The sequence below is a fragment of the Theobroma cacao genome, chromosome 4 (genome assembly GCF_000208745.1).
Source record: "Theobroma cacao cultivar B97-61/B2 chromosome 4, Criollo_cocoa_genome_V2, whole genome shotgun sequence".
Classification (NCBI taxonomy): domain Eukaryota; kingdom Viridiplantae; phylum Streptophyta; class Magnoliopsida; order Malvales; family Malvaceae; genus Theobroma; species Theobroma cacao.
The window spans coordinates 20,373,379-20,400,067 of record NC_030853.1 but is presented as its reverse complement, the minus strand read 5'-3'; the positions used below and the strand labels follow the sequence as shown (position 1 = coordinate 20,400,067).

Genomic DNA, 26,689 nt, shown 5'->3' with positions numbered 1-26,689 from the left:
GGTAGCAATCTTTTTTTAAAAAAAAACCTGGAGCAGTTGTAAAACATCTCAAAATTATGGATTGAATTATTTAAAAGTTAAAAAAAAAAACTTTCTCGATTACATAAATTAGGTTTCCGTTTGATTGATACTTGTAATATATATATGTATATAATATGAATAAAAAAGAAAGTGAATTGAAAACAAAAAATTAAGAATACAAAGTAAATAGTAAAATACCCAATTGATCACTAATTTTTTAAAAAATTTTGTCTTGGTCACTCAACTTTGAAAAATCATGTTTTTATAATCAACATATCTTCAAAATTAATGCTTTAGATTATTGTGTATATGACAAATTAATTGACCTTGAGCATGTGGTTTGTCCATGTCAATTCATCTACCACATGCCAAGGTTAATTCACATGTATGATGCTACATGATAGATGAGTTGACATGAAAATGTGTACGTAATCGAGGTCCATTGACATTAATTGACGTGTTAGAAAGTCAAGTTTCCAATAGCTAAGTGACCAAAACGTTAACTTCCATAAATGTTGATAACCAAAACATGACTTTGAGCAAGAGACCAAAGTATAAACTCAAAAGTTTAAGTGACGAGGAACCTGTCCAAAAATAAATATTAAAAATATCAGGCAAACAAAAACTAAGAAAATTAACTCAAAAAGTGCAATGAAAGCCTGGGGTCTTACAACTATTTGTAAAATTAAGTTTATCTATTAACCTTGACTAGGAAAATTAACCCAGAAGCTTAAGCCCAAGTCAATGTTACCGGTGCAATGATAGCTTGGGGTATTAAAATTATTTGTAAACAGTTGGTCCAGTAAGTAATAACCTTTATCCAACGACTAGAAAGAGTTTAAATGTCACAAACGAATGTTGAAATTTACCACATATTTATTAAGATATAACTTAATAACTTTATATAATCCTGCATTAAGAATGCTATAAAAAGCGCTAAATTGGGCAATAACACGAAAGGAGCTAGGAAGTTGTTTCTATACATGATGAATTAACATACAAAATTTCTATGGTTCTTTACGAGCGCCATATACACCTGGCCAACCCTACAAATAAACTAATAACACTTAGGGGTACATTTGACTAAGTTAAAAGTGATGTTGAAGGGTGATTCAGATGCCATAAAAGTGTGTTTATCCAACACCTTAACAAAGAGAATCATGGTGCTACCCTCTAAGACTCGCTTGGCTCATCCAACATCTCAACCACAGGAGCATACTGCACAAGTGAAAGAATGGTGAGAGACGAAGAGAAGAGAGTGAGAGGGTTTGGATCTTATGCAAATTACTTAAACACACGGACCTCATCATCCTCTTCAAAATAGATTCCATCAACTCCACTTTTCTGCTGGAACTCCCATCCTAACCTGTTCTCAAGCAGCTCTTGTAATTTCCTTGTCTGCAAGGGCTCAAACACTCAAGTCAGGATTTCCACCTCGCATAATTTACTCCAGCTGAAATTCAAATAAGGAAATGCAGGGGAATGGACAAGAATTGACAATACTCATACTCCAATACACACTAGTTAGTAACACAGATTGTCTTTATTGGTAATTAGCTTGAATTTATCATGGATGCCACAACAGCTAAAGCTTGGATCTTCAAATTTCAGATGTAGGTTAAGGCATTTCGTCCACAAATGAAAATTTCAGGTGATCATAATAACAGTTATAATTAGTTAAAGATGCAAGAGAAATAGAATATGAATAATAAACCTAGCCCAGACAATTTGTCAAGAGAAGGGAGAGAGTGTGTGGAAGACATGGGCAAAGTGAGAAACTCTTTCCTAGTTTTAACATGTTTTGGCAATATCAGATCAATAACTATGGAAATCTTTTCTCCTTTACCAATGAAAAACTACGTGAAAGGAGCCAAGCTTAGTACGCATACCCATGAGAGAAGATCTCCGTCAACAACTGAAGCATCTTGCACCAATGAAAAGAAATCCTGTAATTCCATCATCCAACCACAAATCAGTTTGTTTCGTCTAGAGCAGGCTAATGTTGCTGAACAATGGTTGCTTTAATCTTTGAGTGAAACAAGGTCAAAACAAAACAGAAAAGTCACGTGCTCCAACCGCTAAAAGCAATGCCAGAGTTTGACAGACAGATGCAGGTTTCAATTATCTCATGGCAACATAATCATGCTAATAATCAGTCAGAACAACCATGCACCTACAAATCATGTAAACTACCTTGCAAAGGTGGTGCAGAAAGCTATCAGAAGAAAACCATGAATCATCTAATACTGCTGATGCCCCTGCCTCTACAATTCTGCTATCTTTCTGAAGTCCATATGTCAGTTGATAGTAAATGACCTTAATGAACTGTCACGAGCCATTTTCATGTCAGATATTAACATTAAAATATGAACATCAATACAGGAAAAAGCCGAAATGCGTTTTTGACAGACATTTGACACAAACTGAAAGAGAGAAAAATATAGCTCCAAATCAGTATGCATAAAATTGCATGGAATAGCAAATTTTCTTCACTACAGTATTACCGCAATGGACGGAACTACACTTGTTAGGACAAATTTGCCCAAGAGAAGGACCCCCGACATAGAGACAATCAATTCAAGAAAATTACCTTTGTAAACAGCTGACTCCTTGTACGGAAAGGCTGCAAAAAATATAAAATGGCAAAGTGAAGGACAAAGCAAAAAATAGCAAATGTGTTGGCTACAAACTCACATTAAGAATTTAACAATAACAAAAAGTTGGATATACATGAAGGAAAATGCAAGCCTTTTGAAAAATGGAGCCAATAAAACATTTATGCAGGAGATGAAGCATAATTAGTGATTAGCATGGATTTATTTGGATGTCCAAGAGCACACCTAGGATACCTTAAAAATAAAATTGTTCAAGATCAAGCATCAAATATTACTATAGTTTCTTGTTCAAGTTAGTGCTTCCTTTATGTTGCAGCTTCATGTCAGGGAAACAACTGTCCCAGATATGTTGGAAATGTGGTTAACTCCACTCCTTATCAGGCATTGGCTGTCTATTCAGAATGCTAAAAGTTCAATCAATCAGGATGATAAACTAAGAAGACCTGATTAGTCAGTTTACTTCTTATTCAGTAAATCTCCCCATTGTCAATAGAAGATCAATTAACTTAACCTTTGATATTAGATGTTATTACATGAGTAACTTACTCTTCATAGACATCAAGTGGCTTATTCTTCGTAATCTACAATATCGCAGATTTTACTCATCCCAATGCAACAAGTAGCAGTTTTTTAAAGCCAAGTCATATGCAGAGGCTAAATTGAAGAAACTATAACCATGATGAGATAAAAATTTATATTACACCAGAGTAAGCAAGGATAAAAGCCTTAATATTCAAATGTATTTAAGTCCCTTTTCACTATTATGCTTTAACACTGGAATGCATTCAACTCTTCAGGTTTGCAATCACTTGTATGACAACTTTTACGAGAAGAGTGCTACTAGCACATCCAGGAAGCATCAAAATACTTTCTGCCTAATCAAGAAACAAGAAAACCATCTCTATCAATCAATAATGATAACAATAATTAGATGGATGAAGATGACATAGTTATATAGGAAAGAAAAGAGAAAAGACAAACAAGCAGCAACTAACAACATTTTGCACTTTTTCCCCCTACCCCTTTTAGGTGATAAATGGGTGAATTACAAAAACACCCCTGACTACATCTTGAAAAGCCACTAACCCCCCTCTTATTTCAAAACACCCCTTTACCCCCCTTGGCCTTCCCAGTTAGTCGAATCGTTACCTCTTTTAGACTCCACAACAACATCATCCATAAATGCCAGGTCTATAGTTTTTTGACAAAAATGTCCATTTTCTTCCCTAAGCATTGTTTCGATCTTTTTCCTTATAATTTTTGTTTTCTTTTCCTTCTGTAGTGCTTCTTTGATTCTTTCCAGATAGCTTTCAATCTCTAATGATGGAGTCAAACTGGTATAAAATCTTTAATGGAATCCTTAATTGAAAGGAGAACTTGATTGAATAAAGCAAGCAACAAATAAACAAAAGTAGCATCTGGAGTTTCAAGACATCAAACGCATTTGATGCTCCAACATAGATTTTGATTTTCAAATACAAGGCCTCCAATATCAATCTACAAAAATCAATTCCAAGAAAATTAAAATTTAACTCAGTGAAATGAAGCCCCTATCAACCACCCAACCATCATTCCTTGCAACACATACAATGAAATCAACCCACAAAATCAAACCTCTAAATAAAAATTTAACTCAATCATCTTCACCAACAATTATGAAGAATTTCAAAAAGATAATAAACATTTAAAATGTATTGTTTTAGAAATAAATTGAAAGGAAAGAAGGGAATAACGGCAAGGGAAATGAGAGACTAAGTGGAATACCAGTAATGGAGTCCACTAAGCACTAATTTAAAACAGCCCCATTCCTTTCATTATCTAAGAGAGAAAAAGAGAATGACAGCTCATACCGAAACAAAAGGAGACAGGTAGGGGAAGAGGAGGAAAAAGAGAGAAGGAGAACTCAATATTGGGAAAAAAACAGAAGAAAGAAAAAAGGCAAGAGGAGGAAAGAGGATGGCCGGCATACAAAGCCGTCAAAGACTATGGAGCAACAGTAAATGAGAGGAAATGAGAGTGAAGAAAGGCACTTTTGTCTGCAAATGTTACCTGGCATTTTGTAGACGATGTGGCTGTGGGGTATGAAATAGATTACAGTATGACTAACAGAGTTAGAAGTCAAAGGGGGAAAAGGGACATTTTGAAACAAGAGGGGGGTTAGTGGCTCTTCAAGATATAATCAGGGGGGTTAGTGATAGAATGCCACACCAACAGGGTATATGTCAACCATTTATAAAGGGTCATTTAAAAAATCAATATAACAGTAAAAAACCACATTTTTAAATTCAAGAGTTCAGAAATGAAGCAAAAATTGGCAGATAAAAAGCTGCTTACAGCCTCTGTACAGCCAAACAGAAGGCTGACCAAAGATTTCCATTGAATGAAAGCTTCAAGTGATTGCCCCATCTGCATGATTTTTTATGTTAAAAAAATCAAACGATATAACAATTCTTAAGTGAAAATGTCATGTTATTCAGTTCATACCAAAAATGCTATAAATGCAAATTGCAGCTCCCCAAGAAGTGAGTCTTCAGAGCCACCATAATCCTTCACCAGTAAGGTTTCTAACAGTTCTGTCTGAATTGAGAAGCAAACATTTATATCTACATGTTATTATGTTTTGAAGCCTTTTAAAACATAATATTTAGCCAAACTTGCCTTGTCAAGATTCAAAGAAGTAAGTTGGCCACTTTCAATTCCTTTGCGCTTTACGATATGTGGAATTGGTGTGTAGTAGCATCCTCTTCTCTGAGATTTCTCACCAGGTGTGGAGAACTTACTATTCCTCAAATGCTCATCTAAAGCTCTCTCCATGGCATTCTTACGAGTATTTTTCAGCATCCCAGATTCACATGTGACTGTAATTTCTCCTCCAATGGGTTCTGCACATTGGATGTATCACGTTGGATAATGCTAAGCTCACTATCATCAAAGCATATATTATATTCCTAAACCCATCAAAAGTCCTTAAATCACTGAAAATCAACAATGTAACATGGAACTCATAACATAGACCAGTATCAGATAAATACTGAACTCTTAGGCAGCGACGAGTTAAACACCCCAATCAGATAGATACTGAACTCTTAGGTAGTCACAAGTCAAACACCCCATTTCAATGACACTCAATCAAGAAATTTCATGAGTCACAAGAATTTTACTTTGAGGAGCCATTTTTTAGTGCAAGAATAACAAGCTGGCATACTAGGTTCAAGTCTCTATCACTCTATTAAAAAATGTTAATTGTACTCTTAAGAACTATTTTGCACACTGTTAGATGTTGAATAATCTTCCCATTGAAAATTTTGTTTTAAATGAGCTGTCTACTAGTGCACATGTTTCCAAATTTAATCTATATACACACTGTATATGCCCCAGTTTAAACCAAGAAAAATGATTGAAATTATCACAGAAATTTAAGCTAACCAAGAAGGTGTTCAAAGCATGAACTTTTATACACAAGCAAAAGTAGAAACATCCTAGCATCGGTGCCAAACATGTGGTAAACCAAAGGCTGTATCTAAATAAAAGAAACCTAATCGTTCAATGGTGCTTTTTGTGACGTAATTAGACAATCTCTTCCAATCTGCGTAATGGCTTCGATCATAAGGGCCAAGATGCTTGTCAAACTCCAAATTTCTAACTGCTCGACTGTATCTCTCTTCCTAAAAACAGAAATAAAGAAAAAATAATTACATTCATTATAAAAGGAAAAACAACAAGTTGCTCTTAATATTTTACATAAAGACCATCTCAATTCAAATCCTCAGAAATCATAAGCATTTGTCTGCAGAGAAGTATTTCAAACAAACAAATACTTAAGCAAATCATAAGCAAATATTTAAACTAGTAAGGACTAAAAACATCAGCATCAGCACCAGCACCACAACAACAACAAACAAAGCATCTTCCCACTACATGGGGCAAACTATCTGGATCATATTGTGCCATTGCGCCCCATATAAGACCATATTCCTCAAGATGCCCAGTAAAAACTCATAGCTTTGTCAAAATTTCAAGACAAGCATTGACCTTAGAATATCTCACAGCACTAACATAGGGTTGCAGAAATCAATTTTCCAAATCTCAAGTCCAGTTTTCCAATTCAAAAAGCTAAAGAAATAAGGGACAAGAATCTAGCAATTAAGAAAAAGGATCAGATTGTTTATTTAAGTTCCAGCAAAACTCCTAGATCCACTAAATGGAATGTCTCAGATTATGCACATATGTGCTTGAAGTGTGCATCGACCAACAACGTTTTTGCTTAATTGTCAGAATGCAAGAACAGGCAGAACCTGAGGAACTTAAAGCAGAGCAAAGAGAATACGTGAGCAAACTTGATAGAACAGTTGAAAAATCAGTTTGTTTTGTTTCAAAGATGCATTTGTCCTGAACTATTTAGCAGGTTAGCAGTTTGTGAAAGAGGTGCCATATGAGAATGACAAACATTCCCTCATATTTTTAAGGCTTAAATTTCCATATCATAGAATACTTTAATCATCAGTCTACTATGATATTAATTTGCACATGCATCATCAACAACGATATAGGAAACACACTTAATAAGAATTCAAACCTCTTCTTCCGACACTTTAAGTAAGCATTCCTCTTGTGGATTCCACCTACGAACAACCACCTGCCAATAATAGCATATACTCATTCAACTCTAGTATTGCTCCCAGTCTTTGAGATGAATCAACAAGATTTTACCGTCTACTTGAGGTCATGGACTTGCCAGATTCCATGAGGAACAAGCAAACGCCCAAACCAAAACTCTAATATTATTCCGAACAATACCACAGCAGCATACAATCCATATCATACATCAATAAACATATAGGCATTATACATCTAATATATAAAAACTTTTCTTTTTGTCAACTTTTTGTATTGCAATCCAAGCACTATCATGCCCACCACTTCTTTTCTGGTAATCTCTTTAAATATTAGAAGCATTAGTGGTTTTAATGATTGGCAACTTCCATTTTAATATAATACTATAATAATGCAACTACGCAATGAAAATTTTTAGCAAAAATGAATAAAGAAGTTCAAACCTGAGAGCGGCCAGCATCCATAAAGAAGCCTATAATTGGTGAGAACTCTTTGCCATCTCTGCATATCAATTAATAAAAAGAAATGATATCGATAACACTAGAACCCAAAACACTTGTTATTCATGAATCCTGCACAACCCGGATAATTGAGCCAAGATACTAAAATTACTAACTAACACTATTGCAAATACTAGCTTTAATTATCAACTTAAATGTTTTCTCATATTTGAGCTCAAACCAAGAGTACAACAAAGCATCATTCAAAGAACTTTTTAACCTTGTAGAAGAGCTGTAAAAGACGAAATGAACTCCAGGAGGAATCATTTTAATTCCTTGAAAAGCGGGCCCCACGTAGAACGCCTGCAAACGAGAGAAAAAAATAGAATTTAAAACCGAATTAATTAAAATTTGATTTTCTATTTCCATTCTTTATTACAGTTTCTCCAGAAACAAACAGAGTTTGGCAATTTGTAACGTACCTGAGTGTCGATACCGATAAGAGTGTATTGAGGAACGTCTAAAAGGAGAAGTGTTGCTCCGCTCTTCACTGCCTCCAATGCCTTTTCTGGTTCCATTATTTCCGCTCTTCTTCTTTCGACTTCTTTTTTTATTATTATTATTTTGGATTGAAGCAAGCAAGCGAAGGAGGAAGGTTTTGGACCTTTTTTCCTTTTTTTTTTTTTTTTTCTTTGGAGCTTAAAAAGCCCCTCTGTAAAATCCAGAACCCTCTTGAAATGAAGGTTGAAGGAGGGCCGGAGGCTGACGTGGCAGTTGGTAGGGCCAGGTTTGGGCTTTTTCGGGTCAAGGTCTGGACTTTCAAGATTGGGTTTGGGTTGAGTTAGTTGGTATATCATGGGTATCATTTCAATAAGCAGTCGGTTTAGAGATTATTAATAAGAGTTTTTCTTTACTTAATTAGTACATTTTTTTAAAATAAAAATAAGATAAATAGTATCAGAGTTTATTTAACTTTTCAGTTGAATTAAAATCTCTTAAAGATCATGAGATATAAAGATCAAAATTTCAAAACATAAAAATAACAATCGAGAAAAATAAATAAATGATAAATTTTAAATTTATAAATAAAAATCGTTTTTTATCTCATAGGTATTTTATTGGATTGAAGTCGTGAATTCATGTCGAATATAAATTGCTCTTTTTACGGGTAAAAATTACTTCGACTACAATATTTAAGTGTCGATATGCCTTGAAAAACTCATTGGTGCGTTGCAATTTTTCACTAATAAAATAATGAAAATTATTTTTATATTAATTATAAAATAATATTTTTTAATTTACTTTTAATGAAATTTGAAATAAAATAATACATTTATTATATAATAAAGAAGCTAGAAAATATAGACAGGCCAAGCTTGAACTTGACAAACAAAACAGATCATATGACAGGCCAACTTTAGTAGGATTGTATTTTCTTTATGCAGTAAGTTAATAAAAAATAATAATAAGATGAAGAAGAAGAAGAGAATTGGAGAAACATTCATGTTAAACGTTACCTCCCGAGTGCTCTGCTTGCCTTCCATCAGGACGGTAACATGTTTACATGTCAAAATGAGCAGCCATGCAGAACAAATAGTTGAACATATAACAGGATATACAGCAAGGATTAAACTGGAAATAGATCAAGTAAATGCACAATAGGAACATGTTATCTGACATTTAAAAACAACATGACTATCACATCCAAAGGATGTACCCCAAAATTTTTCTTTATTGTGAAGCATGAAGATTCATGAGTTCAGCTTCTTCGAGTATCTGTATCTATAGCCATTGAAAGAAATACATTCTAATGACCTTGAGGAGTTCCAAGAGTCTTCATCTATTTTCTTTTTGGTATTTCTCTTTATTTGTTCTGGCACAATGCTATAAATTTTGTATAGCAATGGACCTTTATGGGAGAACAGGAGGATTATTATAATTTAATACATATAAGGCATTGGCGTTCAGGTGTATTTGTCAGCTTTGAATGTCAATTTTGGGTTGCGGATGTCATCCTGGCTCTGAATCAGCCGGATCTCTAAACTGCTTGATTGAGAATCAAATCCAGCTCTCCTATAGTCACTCAACGTCCTCTGCAAAAGTGCCTGCATAGAAGTCGAACCATGAATGAAATATGTTTTCAAGATTAAGAATTCACTCATAGTTTAAAACTGCATGAAATTGTAGATTACATACTGACACCAATGAGGATTTGATATAAAATGTTTAAGTGCACAATATCAAAAGTAGTTTTGCCCACATATAAATGCCTATGGTTGCCACAGATCGGCCTAAGACCCTACTCGGGCATGAGGACAAGATGCAAACAAATATCCAACCCATGCCTACCGCAAGATGGGGTATAAACACCATAAATCCCCACTAAACGGCCATAACAAGAAAGAGGGGAATCTACCCGACAAGGCTTCCACAAGGCCTGTGGGTGTGAGTGTTGTGTATTATATATCCTGGAGCATGATGTCAATAGCCACAATGTTGGCTTATAAGTCAAAATACTGAACAAATATTCACCTACGAAAATTCATGATAATGTAAATGTCAGTCAGAACATTTGAATATTTAACTTTTCCCTGTGTAATGTCCCCCCAATCTGATTGAAGGCCAAAATTTTTAACATTCTTATTTCAACATATTATGTCCTGTAAGTACCAAAGCTTAGAATTCACCAATCAAATGGCATCAAATTATAATCCCTTTACATGAAGAATTTTGAAGGCAAAAGCGAAGTCTTCCTCCATCCTAGTTCTGGTTCATGGTCTCAAAATAAGTCACACTCAAAAAAGAGTCCCCATTGGAACACAATGTTAGAAATCCTTTCTAGATTCCAAGATTAAAAGGATAATCATCAACCCTCTCTTTAGAATCAACTCAGGGCATTTTTCTTCTTAACAATGAGGCAGGTTGTGTGCTTTGTCACAAAGTATTATTAACACATTAGTATTAAGATTTCCTACAATAATTCATAACTTGAAATGCCTCAGAAAGTGCATGTAAACTTGAAATATATAGATCAATCACTGCTATTTAAAGATGCAGATAGAAGAAGGGCTTTTTATCTCTCTAGAAATACATGATGTTAACTAAAGGTACAAGATAGAACCTAAAGATCAAAAGAAAAAATACCTGCAAACTTGATACTGCTAGCTCTGCTGCCTTGTCAAGGTTGTTGGGATATTTCTGAGTAGAACAAGGAGCATACATGTAAGAAATGAAATTTTACATAATGGCTTAAGGCTAGAATAAAAGCAAGAAGAATTACATTACTCCACCCAAGAAGAAGTGCAGTCATTAGATCTCCTGTTCCCTACAGAAATATGGATGCTCATCAGCATAATCATTTCCTAAACTGCATAGTTAGTATGCCAAAAATGAAGCACAATAAAAGGGAACACAACAACAATGTCCTATAGCTGCAAATAAAGCTAAAACCTGACCTTGAGCAAACAATATGTTTGAAACTTCATCATCTGCAAGAAACGTGCAAGAAAGGGGAAACACAACTGAAAAGCTATTGGTTTCCTTCTAAGTAATTCTTTAAAGTGTACGACTAAAATTTCTTGCAGGATTAATTCCATAACTAATTAAGGGTCAGGGAAGCCTTAGTTTGTTATTTTCAACATCAGAGATTCCAAAGATTTCCACATGGACTTCAGCACTTACAATGTCTAAGATATCGATGTCTAGTGATTGAATTATCAAATTTTTCAGAAGCTCCAGCAATAATATAATCTATCAAGGGAACATATGATAAGCAGAGATCTATAATCATGCTACTAGGTCCAAATCTATTATGATATGACCCAACAGTACATGGCTCTTCCCAGGTTATACCTTCCAGCTACAAAAGCCGAGACTCACATCTGTAGTAATAGAGGAACTAATATAATCATGTTCTCCTCTCCTAACATCGTTCCCTCCCATTAAGCATGCTACTAGCTGAAAATATGTTAAGGTGATATTAGAGTTACATGCTTAGCCAACAAGAATTGAGTATGTGATTGATAACAGTCTGGTTTTTTACTCTGGTAAAAATTGTATTGTTAAAAACTTGATTTAGGCAGTTAATCATTTCTATTATAAATAATTAACAGACTCATGACACCACAAGGGATGGATACACAGTCATCAAAATTTGTAGGGCAGTCAATTTTGTTAGATCTTCTGAAGATCAATTCAACCAGTGTGCTTGATCAAATACTTGCCCTTCCATATAGCACAATCTTTTCATATTCAAGAGGCCAGTGCTAAATATATTCAACATAGATTTGGCATTAAATGAACCTTTCTAAACTCATTTATTCAATACTGCATCAATAGCTTGATTGAATAAAAGTTATCCTGTTCAGATGCCAGAAAGCAAACCCATGGGTTCTTCAACAACAACAAAGTCATCTTGGCTCAATGGAACAAGCTCCACTTGTCCTTTAATAGGTCCTAATTATACTAGTTTGATTGAATAGCGTTGTCAGTGTTACTTTCAACTTCTGTTTAATAGAATTATCACAGATCTTTAGCTTTAAATTGGGTCTCATTCCAAAATCTGTTGATTTTATGCACAACATAAGTTTGGTGTTTGCCTATTTATATTTCCTCTTGTGGAGAATGTAGATTTGGATTATCAAGGGACAATCTGTGATTGAATGATTAAATAGCTTCTCTCGTTCTTTTTTGCTCTTCTTATATTTCTGCATCTATAAGAACTCGTTTTTTTCTCTCATTTCATTATCTGCATCTATAGCAGATCAAGTTACTGCCACAGCACATAAGAGCACCTGTAAACCTGCTCTACTCTACTTTGCTGCCACTCACAACTCACAGCAAATAAATTCATCAATTCATGCCACTCTATTGTTCTTTAACTGTAACCAGTAATGGAGGAAAATAGTAATTCAATTACTAATCCTAAACACCATTATCTATTACCACAAACCAAAGAAAGGCCTGAGTAGACAGACATCCCTGAATCTGTCGAATCTCATCAGCATTCAATTTCCTCACAACAACATAAAAGTAAATCATTTTGCTTTATACATATAACTAATAGCTAGACTTTGACCTCAAGCAACCTACAGATTAGATTTCAAGACTTTCAACTACAAGCTCTGAAGTTCCAACCTTGGGAAGGGGGCAATGTGTATAGGATGGATGAGGACTACCCCTTCTTTAGGCCAAAGCCCAGTGGGTTTCCATATGCAAAAGAAAGCTAGTATCTCCTCTCTGCAAATATTTTGGTTTGCTCCGAAATTGAAGAAAATTTAAGAAACGCATTAAATAATACATTTAATTGAACAATTTTACTTCACTTTATATAAGGTGTTGATTTTTGTTGTCTTCTAGATTAACTTTTAACAAAAATGGGTATAAAAGGAAAAATTAAAAGTAACAGTAAGTGCTTATATATCTATATCACTGGATAAACAGTTTTAAAAACATATATGGAATAATGCCACAAAAAGAAACCTAGCTTGGTTGGTACCTGCTAACTTGCTAAAAGCAGTTCTAAGGCCAAGTTAGAGGTCAAAACCTCTGCAATATAGGCAAATTAAGTTTCTAACAATCCCCAGCTATCAACACAAACAACAACCATAAAAGAAATAGTGCACCAAAAAGGGGATGGCATTATCATTGAATGAAAAGGTTTATGTCAAGAAATGATTTCACTAGCAAAAAATTATTAGCACTACAAAACCATTTTCAAATTTCCAGCAAAATGAATTCATGAGGAAATTTAGCATACCGTAAAATATGCAGGAATTTTGGGTATCACAATCTTGAATTGCTCAGGAGCGTGTTCCTGTCAAATTCAATACCACAATAAACAGAGACAAGCTTATCAGCATCTTGAACAGTTATGAATAAGATATATCAAAACTACCAACCAAAAGAGCATATCAGTTTGGCCATGAGGATAATATGCACAGTAGCCATTATTGTTTATCAGGACATCATATTGGAGTCCAGCATTACCAAGTTCCATAAAGGATCAAAGAGAATAAAATGACGAAATCACTTTCATTCAGTGCAACAGTTAATTCCCCACCCCCCTCTTTCAAAAAGGATCAAAGAGAATAGTGACTATTCACCAAGTCACTGTCAATCAGCCAACTTCATGCATAGCATTTCAACAACATTAATTAAAAACTCCCTCGATAAATTGAATGTCCCCTTTCTAAATGGCACAAAGTTTTATACATCAGGTACTCCCTTACTCTCCAATATACCCGGTAAGTTCCCTAAAGGCTAGAGGGTGGCCCACCTAAAATATTGCACTTCATTTGAAAAGAAATGATTTTTTACCTCTTGGTTAATATTGGAAAATTTTATCTGCATTCAGGAAAGTGGATGCTATTCTGAAACATCCAAATACAGTGGGACAAATATTCAATATGAAGTGGATGGCGTATCTATTTTTTGTTCTTGGTATGATGTATAGATGTGAAATTTCGAATACCAACTTAAGTCATGCTAGCTAAGGGTTTTATATTGGTATCCTTAAACATTTTATTATAATGAACCCACATTGGTCACCCTTAAGTAGCACAGACAGTATTAGAAGCCAGCCCTATCCAAGTGCAGACACTAACCCTGATACTCATTGACTGCATCCAAAATATTTCAAAATAAAATATCAGAAACATGTACCCTTCTACTTTTACAGTTTTACTCCTAGGCCAATAGAAGGAATAATATTCAGTCCCTCCTTTTAATCTTCAAATCAACAGAGAAGACACACTTGAAAATCAAGATGCAGTCCTTTTACTGTATAAAATTATCAATAACAAAAGATAAGACAAACAAGAAGCCTAAATGTCGTGTAAATAATGTGTGTTTGGACCTTGTTAGTGCTAAAAGGGCTCTTTCTTGATGTATTATGCAGAAATGCGAGTATGAACAAATTACTGCTACTACAAAAAGCAGCAAATGTAAGAATATACAATTACAACAACTACCTGGACCAGATTTTAATGCTAGATTAAGTTAAATGAACCTGCAACTGAAATATAAAGTCGAGCACAGTGAAGACACACTTGAAAATCAAGATGCAGTCCTTTTGCCACATAAAATTATCTATAACAAAAGATAAAACAAACAAGAAGCCTACATATCATGTAAATAATGTGTTTGGACCTTCTTAGAGCTAAAAAAGCTCTTTCTTGATGTATTATGCAGAAATGCCAGTATGAACAAATTACTGTTATTACAAAAAGCAGCAGTGGCAGAACATACAATCACAACAACTGCACCAGATTTTAATAATAAAATAAATTAAATGAACCTGCAACTGAAATATAAAGTCAAGAGCACGGTGTCATATTCAGCAGACCCTACCTTATCTTTCTGATGACTACCAATGAGAAGAAGATTGCCTTCTATATTGATGCTAGTAATCACAACCTGAGATTGATCAAAATTTGCAGAATGTAATATAAATCATTAATTAAGGTAAAGTCACATTTACATGCAGTTGTAGATAAGGTTTTTGAATGGAGGAACTAAAGAGCTGAAGGATGATTTTTTTTTTCTACTAGTTTTTCTTCTAACCTCAGAACAAAAATGGATTGAAAGAGGCCATAAAAGCACATAGAAGTAATTTTCCATCAACCATAACATGAGCCACAGAACCCATTCTATCTTCATTGTATGTAATTTGCAAAAGTATATGAGATTAATGGACTAATATTATGTTTTCCAAGCGAGTATCTAGGTCTGTATCTTTGTGTCTCTACGTACATCTTAGGACTAGGCAAAATTCATTTCTTTCTGTTGAGTGCAGACTTTAGGATACGAGCCTCAAAGCAGATTTACATACTATCTCAACCTAACTTTTTCTTAGTTTTTTAATCTGTCTGTAATTATATCAAGGTTGGCAGAATTACTTTGGAGTTAATACTGCAAATCATATGTGAAGGCAAATGCACCAAAAATCTGCCCTATCTTTAAAGATATTTCTTTTTTGTAAGATTATAATGATGGAAAAGAAAACAACAACTTAGCTTTCCACTAGGTGCAGATTGACAAGGCAAAAGACATAAAGAAAATAAGACAAAGGTAATGAGCTTTCATGTACAAGTTCTAAGCCAAGATGCAGAAAATAATGAACCTTTGAAGGCCCAGTAGCATGAAGAATGTTACAAGCTTCCCGACCATCCGTTTCTGAACCAATCCTGCAGTAACTAAATATTCTAAGAAACAGCAACAGAAGGCAGAAGATGCAGCAAAAAGAATGCCCACAGCTTTTAATACATGGAAAGACAGAGGTCTCAAATAGTAACTCCATTCTGATGCAAATTGCAACCCAAGCAAAATGTAGTTGTTAAAAAATGGTTACAAGGTTCAAATCCTAGTATAACATATACAAAACACTCGGTTAAGAGAAAGAGAGATAGCAAGAGAATCTGCTTGTGCCAACCTTTCAAAGGCAGGCAAGTAAAGCAATACAAGTGGAAAACAAAATAAACCACCAAACCTCTTCTTAGAACCAAGTCAAGTTGGATGGTCTTGCTAGAAGAAATAAGCTCCTCTTTGAGCCAAGAGCCAAAATGTCAACCTCATAGCAGGCCAGTTTGTGCATTATATAGCATATTCACCCCAAATATACGGTAAATAAAATCCAAATTTGTCTAAAGGGGGCATAGCAGCATGACTCTATGAATCTAATTGTGTTCCTTTTTCCCCAGTATCAGCCTATTTATTAGAGTTATATGCATTTACTTACACTGATTCATCTTTGAACAAGGCGGCTTTGCTTGGACAATTAGCAAACTGGCAAAAGGTGTATACTAATATTAATGGCACAACTTCTTACTGAAAGGTTACAATCAAGCATACATGAAATAGAACAACTGCTTACTTTTGAATTTCATTTATTTCTATTAATAAGTCAAGCCTGAATTTGAAGGTCCACTCCTTTCTTTTTTTTTTTTATTGGCAAAAGAAAAGCAACTTGTCAGAAAGCTTGACCACATGTCTGGGTTAAAGATGAATTCTCCTTTCAAAAGCTCAATTCATAAATTAGCCTATCAAAAACTCTAGAAACACCTCCGTGCACATCCCAATGAACCATAATCAGTGACTCAAACCTCTAATTCTAGGCAAAAACAGTCATATGACTTCCTAAGTGGTATCTATTTGTCCATTGCACAGTGTGAAGAGAAGAAAAACCAAGCAATTCTCCCAGAAATCATAACCAAGGTTTTGCATTTAGCATAAACACACAGAAAAAAAAGAGGTTTTTTTCAAAGAAAAAAAAGATGCAAACCAGGAACTCAAAAATATTGAGAATTCAAATTTTGAAAATCCTTTTGTAGATCAAATATCTATAAGATATGAACCCCTCCGCCTTTTACATGCTGTTACTTAAGTCCCATAAGATTTCCAACAAAACATAAACCACAAAAAGGAAACAACATTGTGGTATACAGCATATCGAAGTTTACAATGAAGAAAATAATCTTCCACATTTTTTATTATATAGTGTCAGAGAGTACCTTAATTTAGTCAACAACTCTGCTTCAAACTGGTTAGGAGTCAACATCGAAGCCACTGGGACAACCTAACCACAAGGACTGTTACTAACATGTACAACAAATTAGCAACTATAATTTAAACAGCTGGTTTAGCATCAAGATAATTAAAGTAGATTTGCTCCAAGATGAATACACAAATGATTGCTATTTAAGCTCCCAATTTAAAAATTCCTATCAACTCACACATCGAAAGTGCAGTTACCAATGGGTTTACTGTGAATGAAACAACCACATTACAGAAATTGAAGATGTGGACAAAGGATATAGAAATGGAACACTTGGAAGCTTGCAGATAATAATTGGATTGCTCACCTTTTCCCGATATACTGATACCAGATCTTCAGGGACATAGAGCTTTCCTTCGTCACCCATCACTGGATCACAAACTAGACAAGAGATCCAGACATTAGCAAAAAGGGCCACTGTCTTGCTTTACGTTTGGGAAAGACAGAAGGGGAGGAGGGAGGATGGGGTTGGGCAGTGTATAACTTTCATTATTACACCGGAGGTAGACATAACAAAGATACAGAGCACATCACGCATAACTAAAGACCAGAAAAGGTTCTAAGTATAAAAATATTTTTATTGAGTATCACATTGTTAACAGAAGAAAGGAAGTGGAAAGTTTCCAAGCTTCCAGTTAAAAGTAAAGCTAGTGGTGCATTGCAATCTCTACTTCCATCGGTCAAAAATTTTTCATTTTATTGCCTTTTCAGTATCAGTTCTTTCTTAAACCTAAATTTTTGTCTCAAATTGGTAATTTCACATTATGAAAGCAACAGAAAAAGAATGCAAAATGTTAATCACTTATATCAATAAATGAGGAGTTCAAACAAATCAATTTGTATAAGCAAAGGTTAAATTAATTACAAAAAGGACCAAACACAATCAAGCAATGCTTAATATAAGGTCCAATTTCTTCATGAGATTTGAGTAGTCTACTTACCATAAGTAAGATTTGGATTTACACAGCGAAGCTGATGTACAACCTCCAATACTTTGTTCAAAAAAGAAACAGAACCAATATAACCTGAAAATCACCAGAAAAAAAATCGAAGCAATAAATATTAAAACAGATAAACCTGGACAGTCGCAAAGCAGATATGATTACAGCTCATCTATTAATCTCAAGAGTAAAAGTTCGATCCTAATGATTAAACATCAGTATAAATACTTCAATTCTTCAAATAGGAAAAAGATAAATTCGTTTTCAGCAACAAAAGGAAATCCACTTGATGATTGCTGAAACAGAGAAATAGAAAAAGAACAGAAACAAATGATGTTGCACAGCTATTCCAATGGCATAAATAAAGAATATCATTTACATGACTGATTAATGGTGTCAAATATACCAATACAACTACCTAGTATATGAAAGCCTAATATCTCAAAGCAGTGAAGAATTGCCCACTCATTCAAATGAGTTAATCAATCAAAACACAATACTCCCTCCGTCCCATTTTCTTTGTCCCTCTTTGACTTTCATGAAGTATAAGAAAAAGCATAGACTTTAGTGTATTTTATATTAAAATTTTAAAAAAGAAATTCATAAAATTGATATTCTATGCTTTTTAATGCCAAAAAGTTTAAAAAATATGAAAAAAAAATAACGAATATAGAAAAAATAAGAGTATTAGATGTTACAAAATGAAAAGAGGACATAGTTTTAGGATATACAGAAAAATGAATATGGACAAAGAAAATGAAACGGAAGGAGTATTGAGTTGATGTTGCACTTTAGTCATTTGTTTATTTTTAAACAATTATGATTTTACCTTTCACCATTTCCTTATACTTCATATTAACAACTAAATGGAACCTAAACAAATTAACAAATTAAGAGATTAGTTTAATGCAGATCTTGACCAAAATGACATGATTTTTATACCATTCACGCGTTCATTGCTAAGAAACTATTACTTTAAAAGCTACCTCCCTTCTTCTGCACACCCCCCCCCCCCCCCCCACCCCCCCATGTCTCCAAATGAAAACCTACATTACAAATAAGAATAAATAAAATAACTGAAATCCAGTACAAGAGTATGCAATGTTAACACTTTTTGGGACACAAGTTGTTAAAATATCCAACCGTAGGATGTGTTACTTTGTTTCCTTTCTGTATAGTGGGTGGAAAATTCCAGAGAACCGACCCAAAACATAGCAGAGAAATTCGCTTCTTTTCAAATAATGTTATATGTTCCTTTCCTTTTAAATATTGTATAAGGATCTTTCTTTTCTTTTTTTTCTTTTTTCATAAATGAAGAAAATATTGTATAACAATCTATAGAGAATTATAGCATGAAACAGCTTCCATCATCAAAGCAGCTACCAGAATTAAGATACCTGTTAATAAATGAGTATAGTATAATAAATCATTTGCTTCAAGGCCTTCTATTAAATCCCACAATTGTTGTCCATTCAAAACGTGACCCTTAAATGTTGGGTATCCTGCACAGTTCTCAGATAGATTAAACTATGCTATGTAATGTATTTTGGTCAGAACACCAAGCCTGAACTTATACAGATTGACAGCTGGCATCGCACTGTATATCAGGCCTCAGATTTCTGAGACTTTTGAGTAGTAGTATAAGCAGCTTGCCTGTGTGATTTGAAAACTGTACTGAATTGATTGGGTCCACATCATAGCCAAGTAGTTGGAGAGGAAAGACTGCTGACTTATTACCAACATATCCCTGAGGACAAAAAGAAAGGAAGATTAAGTTACAATTGGAATAGAATATATCAGAAAATTTCTATATATAAGAAACATTCTTGCCAGATAAAGAAATTAGATGAAAGTAACATCAACCATACTACATATAAATAGTTCAATCGTATACTTCAAATGTTCCTTTAACTGCTTGTAGGAGAAAAATAAGAATTTATGCCAAATGTTTTTCAAAAAACAGATAAGAACAATTCAGTGACGTAATTACAAAACCCTGAAGGAACGTATTCACAAAATCAGTTCCCAGTTTGTGATAACATGAAACGGTGATTCTGTAGCTAATAAGAAGTACACTAACAAGACATAAAGACGGTGATCAAAGCTAGACATCTTTATTTATATTACAAATCTAAGAAACAAATGCAATATTCTTAATACACAAAAGTCGACACAATGCATAGTTGAAAAAAGATCAACATACTGCTTTAAAACTCTATATTAAATCAATTTTATTTTTCGTATCCCAGGAAAATTATAGGAAAAGGATATGTATAAAAATGCATAGAATTTTAGCTTAAAGCATATGAATTGCCTTGAGAATTACTATCTCAGAGGGTTCTTAATTTATCGCCAAGATTACCTTTTTTAATCACCGTTTTTGACTATCATCAACATAGTAAACTATTCAATTATATAAAGTCCCAACAGAAAGGGTATTGCATATCAGAAGACAAAAGTAATATTAAATGAGGATAGGCCACATAGGTGAGTATTTTGTATTTCATTAGCATTTTCACAAAGGTATCGAGTATAGACAAAAAGTATCCAGTTGTAATTACATCAGTAAACAGGCCACAAATCCGATTCAAAATAGCAAGACAGCCTAAATTCAAAAATCACAAGAAGGAGGAAAAGTACAGATCTTCAATATTAACTTCTCTATATGGATAATATGACATACTTTCACTTGTCGAATAACTGAGGTTACTTGACAAGCATCTCCCACTTCGCTGGAATTAGGCACAAGACACAAGGTGACAGTCACCCTCCTCTCTCCCCCCCCCCAAGTACAAACCACAAAACGCAAATAATCAGGACAAAAAGCAAGAAATAAAAATGTTTGGAACCAATACTAGTTTTATCTATGTATTAAAAGCAGAATAATTCCATATTTCTAGTATCTTGTATAATTTGACCTTCTGACTTCTTTATCTTTCTGAGGGAAGAATGCCCACTAAATTGGGGATTTTCCCATACCAGAGTACCACCATAGCCATTTAAGTAGATCTGCAGTAGGCCTCCACATTTACACATCTAGTGCACAAGAATAAAGGTCCATTCTACTTCTTACTACAGAAAGTAAAATATTACTCAGATAAGTTACAAATTGCATATATTAGACCAAAGAGAGTGATGGGTTTCTTCCACTCAATATTTACTAGAATGAGAAAATAAGGTAAGACTAGAAAAAGGTAAGATTCTCTATATTATATCAATAAGTTTTAGGGGGAAAATATAAGGAAAAATTACGCAGCTCAGGAATAAGCTTTAAATTCTTATTATTTGTCTTCAACTACACTATTTCACATAAATTTCCTATCATTTATATTGCTTCACATTATCCCTCAAAGAAGCAGATTATACATCATTCAAAGTTTCATTTTTTGCTTAGTTCGTCATTAATGTCTCTCTATCCATTACTAAAATAGTACAACTAAGAGCATATATAACATACAGACTACATGAACAAAAACAACAACTCTAAACAAAAAAAATGCAGACATGCCCCAAAAAAAAAAAAAACTAAAAATATGTATTGCTACTTGTCCCACCACTTACATCTCCACCATCCGTACTCTGATATAGTTATATGGCGAAGTTAAAGGTGGGATCGACCAATTCATGAGTAAGTCTACTTATCAGAGTTGGACAATAATTATTATCACCTCAGATGGGGCAAATAGCATTTCCCAACAAAAAATTCAAACTTTCTTTTTACTAAATTATATTTATTAGTTTGTTGAAAGTCAAACCCCGCTTTTCACAATGTTTGACTTTTTAAACATCATATGAATTACGTTCAAAAAAAGTGAAAAAAAAAACTAATTATAAAAAGACAAAAGAAAAATAATTTTTTATTAAGTAGAGATTAATTTTCATCATCATTTTCTTCTTCGCTCAACTTTCTCAGCGACCAAACAGAAGAGAAAGGAAAAAGAACAGTTAAAAGAGAAAACAGAGGAGAAATAAAACCTGAACTGTGTGAGACTGAATGCTGAGAACTCGACCAGTATCCGAAGGAAGAGCCAAGGATAAGATCGGAGGTGACGCCATTACCGACTTCCTCCAACTTCGAGAACTTCAATAAATTCCAAAACCAATTCATCACCATAGTAACCAATAAAGAAAGAAACAAAAACAAAATTTTTTTAAAAAAATTTAAACTATACGGGAAAATCTTTAAAATTTTACAGGGAAAAAGAACTAATAGTTTTATCTCGGAAAATGCCCGATTGCGAAGAACGGCCGCTGACTGAAGAGCAAAGCAGCATAAAAGAAGGCTGAACTAAAAGATGTTTGAGTTTTTTGGGGCGAAGAAATTTATAGTCAAAACTATGGTCACATGCCATTGATGTTAAATTACGGAAAATACCATTGCTTTTGGCGTGGTGGTTGGTGGGACCATCGAGGGTAATTTGTAATTTTAGTATTTGAGTTGGGTCCAAATCTAAATAGGAGGTGTTGAATGTTGATCATAACTTCAAGTCTTTGGTCGGATTTAAAATTTTCGAAAGTTAAAAAAATTAAATTAATTTAAAAACAAATCAAATTGACTGAATTATATAAAATATCGGGTAAATTTTATAGTAAGGTTAACCTTAATGTAAGGTTACGAATAAAAGCCACTAGATTTAAAGGGTTCATTTTCAACCTTTGATCAATAAAAAACTTGCAATCTGTTCACCTCACAAAGAGGTTAAATAAAAACTTAAATAACCTAAACTAAATAAAATTAGAAATGATAATTAAAACGAAATAATTAAGCAAAAAATATTAATTAAAGCAAAAAAACTAACAAAGAGAATAACAAAATTTTTAAGGAAATAATTAACCAAAAAATATTAATTAGAATGAAAAAACTAACAAGGAGAACAATAGGATTTTTATGAAAATTAATTATTTATAATTATATTCTCGAGTAGAAAAATAAATATTGAAAAAATTTTAAATAAATATTATAATAAAAATTTAGTTTAATAAATCAATATTTAATTAAAATTATTTTTATTTTTGTTATTACTCTTTTATAAGTTAAAATTTTTAAACCGTTAAATGTTGTTAACTCAATAATAAAAAATTAAATATTTAATTTTAACAAAAAATAAATTTATTTTGATATAATTGATTTGTTACGTTAAATCACACACATTTTCGTCAATATTTTGATAATACTTATTCTACCTTTATAATATTTTATATTAATTTTTATGGCTTTACATCATGACTTTTCGATTAATAATTTTCATTATAATTCTTTTTATCCTTACTATTATTCACGCATACATTAAAATTTGTTAGTCATAAAACATTTTAAACTCAAAATAAAACTTTAAATATTTAATTTTCCTAAAAATTATGTTTTTTTAACATAATTAACTTGAATATTAAATCTCACTCATTACGTCAATATTTTGATAATTTTTGTTCCACCTTTATAATATTTTACATTAATTCTTATGTCTTTACATCAAAGTTTTTTTTACTAAAATTCTCACCATAATTCTTTTTATCCTTATCATTATTCACACAGATTAAAATTTGCAATTTGTAAAACACTTTAAACTCGAGAATAACAATTTAAATATTTAATTTCTCCAAAAATTATGTTTATTAGATACAATTGACTTATTATGTTAAATTCACACATTTACGTCAATATTTTGAAAATTCTTATTCCACCTTTATAATGTTTTACGTTAATTTTTACCACTTTACATCATTATTTTTCAACTAATAATTTTTATCATAATTATTTTTATCCTTGTTATTATTCTCGTATAGATTAAAATTTGTAAACCGTAAAACATTTTAAACACGAGAATGAAAAAGTTAAACGTTTAATTTTTTCAAAAATTATATTTATTTGACATAATTGACTTGTTATATTAAATTTCACACATTTATATCAATACTTTGACAATCATTGTTTCACCTTTATAATGTTTTACGTTAATTCTTACGGCTTACGTCATGATTTTCAATTAATAATTTTCATCATAATTCTTTTTATCCTTACTATTATTCACTCACACATTAAAAATTGTCAACCATAAAACACTTTAAACACGAGAATAAAAAGTTAAATGTTTAAAGTGTTTTATGGCTTACAATTTTTAATTTATACATGAAAAATAGTAAGAATAAAAAGAATTATGATGAAAATTAATATTTAAAAAGCCTTCACGTAAATCGATAAGAATTAACGTAAAATATTATAAAAGTAGAACAAGCATTTTAAAAATATTGATGTAAATGTGTGAGATTTAACGTAACAAGTCAATTATGTCTACGAAATATAATTTTTAGACAAATTAAACTTTTAAATTATTATTTTCGAGTTTAAAGTATTTTACAGCTTACAAAATTTTATCTATGCATGAATAATAACAAAGATAAAAAGAATTACGGTGAAAATAAAAAGAATTACCATGAAAATTAGTATTTAAAAAATCGTAACGTAAAACGGTAAGAATTAACATAAAACATTATAAAGGTGAAACAAACATTTTCAAAATATTGACATAAATTTGTGAGAATCAATGTAACCAGTCAATTATATCTAATAAACATAGTTTTTTGAGAAATTACACATTTATATTGTTATTCTTGAATTTAAAGTGTCGTACGGCTTACAAATTTTAATCTATGCATGAATAATAGTAAAGATAAAAAAATTATGATGAAAATTAGTATTTAAAAAGGTTTGACATAAAGTGGTAAGAATTAACATAAAATATTACAAATGTGGAATAAGCATTTTAAAAGTATTGACGTCAATGTGTGAGATTTAACGTAACAAGTCAATTAAGTCTAATAAACATAATTTTTAAAAAAATTAAAGATTTAAATTGTTATTCTCGAGTTTAAAGTGTTTTACGGATTACAAATTTTAATCTGTACATGAATAATAGTAAGGATAAAAAGAATTACAATGAAAATTAGTATTTAAAAGCCTTGACGTAATGCGGTAAATATTAACGTAAAACGGTAAATATTAACGTAAAACATTATAAAAGTAGAATAAGCATTTTCAAAATATTGATAAAATGTATAAAATTTAACGTAACAAGTCAATTATGTCAAATAAACATAATATTCGGGAAAATAAACATTTAACCTTTTATTCTCATGCTTAAAGTGTTTTACGATTTAAAAATTTTAACCTATGCGTGAATAATAGTAAGGATAAAAAGAATTATGATGAAAATTATTAGTAGAAAAATCATGACGTAAAGAGATAAGAATTAACATAAAACATTATAAAGGTAGAACAAGCATTTTCAAAATATTGATGTAAATGTGTGAGATTTAAAGTAAAAAGCTAATTATGTCTAATAAACATAATTTTTGGAGAAATTAAACATTTAAATTATTATTTTCAACTTTAAAGTATTTTATGGCTTACAAATTTTAATCTATGCGTGAATAATAGTAAGAATAAAAAGAATTACTGTAAAAATTAGTATTTAAAAAGCATTTACGTAAAGCGGTAAACATTAACATAAAACATTATAAAGGTGGAATAAGTATTTTCAAAATATTGATGTAAATTTGTGATGAGTGCATCGAATACATATATTTAAAGGGAGATTAAATACATAATTAGTCTTAAGTTAGACTAGTTTTAGGATCAGATTTAAGTGTTTTTATTTATTTTATTAGTTTAATTTAAGTTATGTTTAAATATTTATTTTAAGTTAATAATGTTAGTTTTATGTTATTTATATTTATTTTTATGTTTTTGTAGGAGTAGGATCAAAAATAATTTCAATTGGTGAAGAAAGGTGCATAATGGAATAATGCTCTGTTTGCATATGTTTCAGTTTTTTAAGTATATCTCCTACTATAGAAGTCCAAATAACATGATTTTTAAACCATTAGAAACCTAAGAGGCAGGGCTACAACTTTGATGTTTACTACTCTAGCCAGTTCTAATTGAAAGGTAGTCAAAATCTTTGTCGAAATAAAAGTAATGCATTAGAAGAACAAAATTGGGCAGAACCTTTAAAAGCAGCGGCTCTAGAAAATGAGCGCCGCGGCCCTCACTGTATTTTCCAAAAATAACAAGCTTACCGGGATTTGGATGTTAGGACTTTTGAAGGCTATTTAAGGGGCTTTTTTCAGAGGTTTCTAAAAAGAGACAACAAGCAATTTCTCTGGAGAAAAAAAGCCAAAAACAAAGCCAGAAAGCAAGAGAATTAGAGGGAGAATCAAGATCACAAAGCTTCAACTATTAGTTTTCTCTCTTTACTTTTGTGTTTTTCTTATTTTTCTTTGACTTGGATTAATAGCTCATTTTCTTTGGATTAAGTTTTTATTAGATATTATGAGCTAAATTTATGTTTTTAAGATTGCAATTGAACTCACATATAATCTAAACTCTTAAGATCTTTCTTGCTTATCTTTAATGGGATTTAAATTGTTTATTTCAATTTGTTTTTAATGCTTTTAATTGCTGGATCACCAATTAAATTGATTTAGGAACCTAAACAAACTTGAGAA

General features: G+C 32.3%; 2 protein-coding genes across 5 annotated transcripts; both read right to left on the bottom strand.

Moving 5' to 3' along the window:
• LOC18601928 (protein AAR2 homolog) lies at window positions 880-8,402 on the bottom strand. Its single transcript, XM_007033023.2, has 13 exons — window positions 8,173-8,402; window positions 7,971-8,053; window positions 7,694-7,751; window positions 7,213-7,272; window positions 6,172-6,301; window positions 5,295-5,518; window positions 5,121-5,213; window positions 4,971-5,042; window positions 2,612-2,644; window positions 2,215-2,346; window positions 1,911-1,967; window positions 1,324-1,419; window positions 880-1,239 (listed from the first exon to the last, which is right to left on the bottom strand). Exons 1-13 carry the CDS (start codon window positions 8,266-8,268, stop codon window positions 1,195-1,197), a joined length of 1,179 nt encoding a protein of 392 aa, XP_007033085.2. The 5' UTR covers window positions 8,269-8,402; the 3' UTR covers window positions 880-1,194.
• LOC18601927 (pyridoxal kinase) lies at window positions 9,307-22,488 on the bottom strand. Of its 4 annotated transcripts, none has more exons than XM_018120285.1 (14): window positions 22,379-22,488; window positions 22,160-22,265; window positions 19,838-19,931; window positions 19,582-19,686; window positions 18,185-18,268; window positions 17,551-17,624; window positions 17,200-17,264; window positions 15,813-15,885; window positions 15,041-15,106; window positions 13,449-13,505; window positions 11,146-11,178; window positions 10,971-11,015; window positions 10,835-10,888; window positions 9,307-9,795 (listed from the first exon to the last, which is right to left on the bottom strand). In XM_018120285.1, the coding sequence occupies exons 1-14, from the start codon at window positions 22,456-22,458 to the stop codon at window positions 9,655-9,657; spliced, it is 1,077 nt and encodes a 358-aa protein (XP_017975774.1). In that variant the 5' UTR covers window positions 22,459-22,488; the 3' UTR covers window positions 9,307-9,654. The 4 variants fall into 4 exon arrangements, with proteins under 4 accessions (XP_017975774.1, XP_017975775.1, XP_017975776.1 ...); XM_018120286.1 differs by having other exon boundaries at window positions 15,813-15,876; XM_018120287.1 differs by lacking the exon at window positions 11,146-11,178.